The sequence below is a fragment of the Psammomys obesus genome, unplaced genomic scaffold (assembly GCF_907164565.1).
Source record: "Psammomys obesus unplaced genomic scaffold, mPsaObe1.curated_primary_1811, whole genome shotgun sequence".
In the NCBI taxonomy this organism is placed as follows: Eukaryota; Metazoa; Chordata; class Mammalia; order Rodentia; family Muridae; genus Psammomys; species Psammomys obesus.
Genome location: NW_026585686.1, coordinates 2,410,579 through 2,416,869, shown reverse-complemented (window position 1 = coordinate 2,416,869; position 6,291 = coordinate 2,410,579). Strand labels below are relative to the sequence as shown.

Genomic DNA, 6,291 nt, shown 5'->3' with positions numbered 1-6,291 from the left:
ATGGCAGGCTTGCCCGTATTCGCACACCTATTGGAGGGAGGTGGTTTTTAATAATGAAAGCGAAGAGCATGCATTCCAAGTGCCCTCTCCCTCTTCCACTGTGTATTTCTGGGCTGTCAGATCTGCAAGGGAAACACGTCTGTGGAAATGCGGGGCTATGCTTCCTGCTTTATTCACTTCAAACTGGATGAGTTCCTGAGCCGATAAGGAGGAAAGGCAGCCTTGTTGGACACTTAACACGTGTCTAATAGTGTAATAAAATACCCCCTAGCCCGCTCAGGCTTTGCCTGACGTGGATGCAGCAGGCTCAGCATCTTCTGGCCTTTTCCTGTGGCCATGCGGTCACCCTGGAGCTCATTAGTGTGTCCTACCCCTGGGTGACACCTCAGAGGTCAAGCTGTCTGACCCTCTTTCCAAGTGTTGAGGAAAGAGGTGGCACCGCCTCATCCTTCTCTGCCCAATCATCTTGTCATAGCAATGAGAAAGAAGTGGTACCTCAGTCATCCTTCTTTACATCACAAAAGCTCTGAGAAAGCCAGAGTCAGGTGTCCTTTGAAGAAGGTTTGGGGTTAACTGAGGGTTAATTCACCCCTTCTTTCCTGTCATGGGCTAAATCAAATAATTAAATATTGGCAAGGAGTCAAAACCCAGCGTTGTTTCACCCCAGATTTGAGCATCCTCACCCTTGAGTCTTTGTCAAGGGTTCCTTTTAAACTAGGGTTCTAAATGAGTCTAATTGTACCTTTAAAACTCATCAATATTGGATGTTTCAACTTGTCGCACTACAAGAAAGTACTTTGCCATCCCTTTATTTTCAAACCAAAACCTTGATACAGAAAATAACTAACGCCGTTGTTACGTTTAGTAAGGACCTTTCAAAACCATCTATAGTATTCTTTTCCACTCAAAGGGGAAAATAAAAGGGCACTTTATGGAAGAGAAGGAGAGTGCTCGCACCAAATACACTTAAAGGGCACATTCAGTAGGGCTTGGTCCCTTTATAGCATATGTTCTATATTGACGGGGATTAAGTTTCTCCCCTGAATGGAACAATGCACCATCTCAGGGAGCTACTGTACTTTCCAGAGCAACAGACACCAGCCCAGGCAAACGGCAAACAGAATCGCGTCCCGCAGCCTCAAAGAGCACTAACCAGGTTGGTTCCGAGCGCAGAACTGCTTCTGCCTCTGACATCTCTCCTCAAATCAGCTCCTTGCTCCGTTGCCTTTCCGTCCCTTTCCCTCTTTTCTGCTCACAGTGTTCACTTTCTCTGCACCCCCCCCCCCCCGCTTTGTTATTCAGCATGTCTGATTAGCAGGAGTCTGATTGGCTGGCTGCCTGCTCTAGAGAGATTCCATTCAGCTTACCCCCCACCCATCCACCCACCCACCCTCGCTCAGGAAATGTGAGCGAGGCTGATGGAAGCTGATAGGCAGGGCTGGCGTGTGAGCCCCAGAGCTGGATGTGACAGCACCGGGCAGAGGAGCGTTAGCAGCTTATTCAGTGTCCGATTCGGATTCCGGCAAAGATCCAAGCATGGAATGCTGCCGTCGGGCAGCTCCTGGCATACCGCTGCTCTTTCTGGCTTTCCTACTCCTGGTAAATGCCTTTTCATTTCAATACGTTGCTATTGCCACTTGGTCTGGGTGCTCTTGGAAGGGGTGTGTGTGTGTGTGTGTGTGTGTGTGTGTGTGTGTGTGTGTGTGTGTGTGTGTGTGTGTTGTGTGTGTGTGTGTGTGTGTGTGTGTGTGTGTGATCTTCAAACTCCAGGTAAAAGAATTTGCAGGGTTTACAAAACCCAACAAAATACAAACTCAACTCCTCTGAGAATTTTAACCCCAACTTTCCCAGAAAAATCAAATATAAAAGACTTTCTGAAACTAGTTACAGGTACATAATGATACTCATAGCAAGACTTAAACTTCAGGACATACGACAGCAGTTAGTATTGCTGAGAACTGTATGAACAGTTGGGTGTTTGCATGGAATTTGGGGGACAGATGTACTGAGATCAAACTCATTGTGGTGTTTCGGGTGTTCTGAAGGATAGCCGGTGAGGACCTTGCCTGCTTCTTGTTCCCCCAGTGCCTTGTCTGAATTATGTTCCTCTATACATAAGGACTACTGAACCAGGTGAAAAAAAAAAAAAAAGGAACGAGGGCCCTGTTTACAGTCAACCCAGATTATAGCCCTTAATTACTATACTCGTTTATGGGTTCAAGTTAATGCTAGTGTTTATGAACTGAAGATTAAAGTCTCTGATCTCAGATCTACTTCTGAAGGCAAACAGGGATCGATGACTTCTTGTCCTTCTGACGACCAGTCACAGTGATAAGGCTCGTCTCTTGAACATCAGCACAGATTGCAGTTTTGACTCAAAGTAAATGTTCCATTGTGAGTCATACTTGGTTTTATGGGCAAAAAATGAACATATACTGTCCAAAAAAAATCTACACTCAAAATATTAATAGCAATGCACATTTCTTTTAAACCAGAGTGTTCTGGGCAGGCAGTTTAGTAAACCTCATCTGAAGGTTTGCTTCCAAAATTTGCACACACCAATTCCAAAGAAACGTGACTCTAGCTCTCCCTGTCACAACTATGGCATGCCAGAAGGTCTTCAGAAGGGGGACCAAGGTAAAAGCACAACCATTGTCTAGGACGTGCTGTTTTGTAAATGGGGAAGGAATATTTTGTTCTGCTCTGATTCTGACAAATTTGATCGACACTGGAATTTTGATGAAGGGAATCAAACCATTTGGGACAACTTGGAAAACTCCAGGTAGATCAGTGGGATGCAGTGACCAGAGAGCAATGAAGTATTTCTTGCATTGTCATATCTTAATCAATTGCATTGCTGTAGCTACAAACTTAGAATACTGTTTGCCAATTAGAAATAGTTTCAATTTTCATGAATGCTTAAACAAAAACTAAAGTGTGAGCAAGAGTAAACTAAGCATTAGTTATGCCGAGGCCTAAACCCAGCAGTGTGGGAGGTGTGCTTTACGGCTGTGGAGCGGGCAGTTTGGGAAAGGTGTCTCATTTTTTCCATATGGGGTATGTGACTTGCATACATCGTTAGTTTGTCTCATCTTTCCTTCTTTGTGATTGTTTTTAAAGTGTATGTTATTCTCCCATTAAATTGCATCATAAAGCAAATTACCAGTTCACATTACTGGCTATGTTATTTTCATGTGGAATTATGATTTCATTATACTTAAACAACACTCTCATTCATCAGCAGATTGATTTTCTACTCATTTGGTAAATACATTACATTCCCTTTTGATATCGTGAATATTCATATATCTGAGCAAGTAATTAGACTGGCATTGAAAAAAGTGTGTATTTCAAAACGATTTAATAAATGTTTGAATTATAATTATTACATTATGGAATTAGAATGAAATCATACCAAGACTTGTTTTAAGCATATGCTTAAGTGATTATGAGTTTGAAGATTATGCTAGAAAAGAAAGAATTATAATGGCTGTCATGCAGGTTGTGTCTGAAGATGTCAAACACTAGGTTAGTTGTTTGAAATTCATTCTTGGGGCTCCTCAGAATAGCCCTGTAAAACAGATACTTTTAAGCCCATTTTATAGATGGGAAATCAAGTTTATATGTACTTTGTACTGTGGGTATCAAGTGCTCAGGGGTTAAAGACATACTCTTCATTGGAGACATGCCAGCTTTACAGATCAGTAAGGCCTTTAAAGATAGGTGTAATGGCTGCTCACTGTGCTTCATCATTAAGTGCTCTGTTTAGCTTTGTACCAAAATGAATCATTGGCTTAAGAGAAAGTGAACTTTAGCTTGACCTGTGTTGACTTAGAACCAGAAGTGTGAAGTCATCGGCTCAACTTTCAGGCTTGATACAGGAATTTAATTGGAGGATTTGTTATTTCTATATTTCTTTCATATATTACAAGAGTCTGTCTAGTATTAGAATTAACTAAGCATATCTATCCTGTCTGTCTAGTGGCCAGCCCAGTTGTTGCCCGAGCAAACTAGACTTCATTTCATTGACAGCACCATAATCTGTATTAGAACTTGGTTCTTGAACGCGTACAAATGCAGAATGATACGGAGCCTTATTGTTGTGCACAATCCTCTTTTCTCCTAGAACATTATTCCTGAGACAATGGGGCCCTTGTGTGCTGGCGTCTGTCCTAGCTTACTGTACATATTTTAATGCACAGTAATCGTGTCACCATAGACTTTCTTTTTTTTCTCTCCGCAAAGTGTTCAAGAGGTTTCATCTTGCTATTCAGGTCATATTAAAGTTTCTGTCCTTACCCAACTTCCCCAGTCTTCCCACCCTTCTCTCTTTTGTCTCAATTGTTTAGATCAAAAGAAATGTGCCAAAACCCATGACCGGCCATTGACACTTGTGTCCATCTACACTTGAATCTCTTCCTGTCAGAGATGCATTTAATCAAGCCCGAGTTTGCTTTGTGTTTCTGTAAAGTGACTGCAAGGCCCTTCCCCTGCTATTGTGAGGGTTGCAACAGTAACACTTGGAATTATAATAAAGTACATGTGTTTTTCTGTTGAATTTCTTTTTCGTCTCTACACTAATTTACACATGGAAACTGGTCAAACACAATAGCCCATTCCTTTCAGCTCCTCTGGCATTCTCCTCGACTATTATCTAAGTGAATCTGTCTTGGATGGTGAGAAGCACCATTAGCCTGTGGAATGAATGTTAAATGCCTTATTACAACAGATTGTGGCCTGTTCCAGAAGTGTGTGTGTGTGTGTGTGCGTGCACACACACACACACACACACACACACACACACACACACACGTGCAGACGTGTATGCATGTACAAGCCTTCTGAATAACTGCTTGCTTTCCATTTATTTTTTTTATTCTCATATACATACAGTCTTTAAATCAAGACTAAGGACTTTCCTTATAAATCTATAGGAGTAATGGAATTTGTTACAAAATTACTTTCCTTACGATTTTGTGTCGTTCCTTGTCATCTTGGTTGCCCATCTTTAGTGATTTTGATGTCAAGGGCCAATATCACTTTCATGAGAACCAGTGTACCATTTCATATTAGTGGAGGGAAGAATTGTCCAATAGTGGTCACTAGTGAACCACAGAAGAAACCTGTTACACTGGGGAAGTTTACCCCTGGAAAAGTCTATGGATAGTAAAGACTTGAGAAGATGAGGGACTACAAATATAAGTGCATGTCTGCCCCATTATATGATGGTTAATCATGTTGGTGCCCTCTGTCAATGTCTGTGAAGAATGTGGAAATCAGTCTTGTGCATTCATTGTTGCACAAGTTCATTCTTACTCTGTAAAGTTAAAGTTAGGGTTTGTGCAACTTTATATGAGCATAAGATACTATATCTATGAAAGCATCTAGATGATGTCCTTTATACACAGATATGAGACCTACTGTGAGCTTGACTAAGAGAAGGACTAATCGTCTCCATCCAGTGTGGCTCTATCTTCCCATTTCTCTCCTCTGACTTCATATGCACAATCCAGTTTCTTTGGTCAAATGACAGTTCTGCTTTTAATTTGTGTATCTCTCAGGTTCCAGGACTGACACTTTCTTGGGTTCATTGTTTGAGTTCCATTCTTCCTTTTCCTCGGCAAATGTACTCTCCGATTTCTGAGGTCTCATGAGCCAAGTGACCTTAGAGTGACCTCTTCTCAGAATGAGGACATGAGTCTCATTTTGACGGGGAGGGGTCCTTGAATCACTATGAATGATCTACTGGTTGAATGTGCTGAGGTGACCTCAGGGACATGTGCATGATTCGAGTTTCAGACTTGCCATCTTCACTCATTTTCCTCAGAAAGCTGCCTTCAGGCTTTGTGTTTTGACCAGAGTGAGACAGATTCATGTCATTTTCTGTCTACATCATAAAAACTGTACCATGTGGTCGGACTTTGGCTTGATTGGCAGTACTGGCTCATGAGCAGCTTAGGCCTGGCATACCAAGGTGATGTAAGTCTGAAAGGATCCTAATTGAAATAGGCCAGCACAGCTGTGTGGGGAGCCGGCCTGCTAACTGGGTAAGCTGTTGCTATCAACCCCTTCTTTCCATGAGCTCAAAAATAAATGACTAAATCGCCCCAATTCCCGGACTTCAAGATTAAAACCTACATCGAATAAAGCTTAACTGTTCTCACTTTCTTTTGTCTTTGTTGGCTGGAGCAACCAGCATGATGGGTAGGTAGGTAGGTAGGTAGGTAGGTAGGTAGGTAGTTAGTTAGTTAGTTAGTTAGTTAGTTAGTTAGTTAGTTAGTTAGTTAGTTA

The 6,291-nt window shown here is 41.9% G+C and overlaps 1 protein-coding gene across 1 annotated transcript in view; it reads left to right on the top strand.

Annotated features, from left to right (window-relative positions):
• Positions 1–1,529: 1,529 nt before the first annotated feature.
• Adamtsl1 (ADAMTS like 1) overlaps positions 1,530–6,291 on the top strand; it is a 398,322-nt gene continuing 393,560 nt past the window's right edge. The window contains exon 1 of the mRNA XM_055629652.1: positions 1,530–1,599. Coding sequence (XP_055485627.1) covers positions 1,537–1,599 — 63 coding nt within the window. The 5' untranslated portion in view covers positions 1,530–1,536. The remainder of the gene's footprint in view (positions 1,600–6,291) is intronic.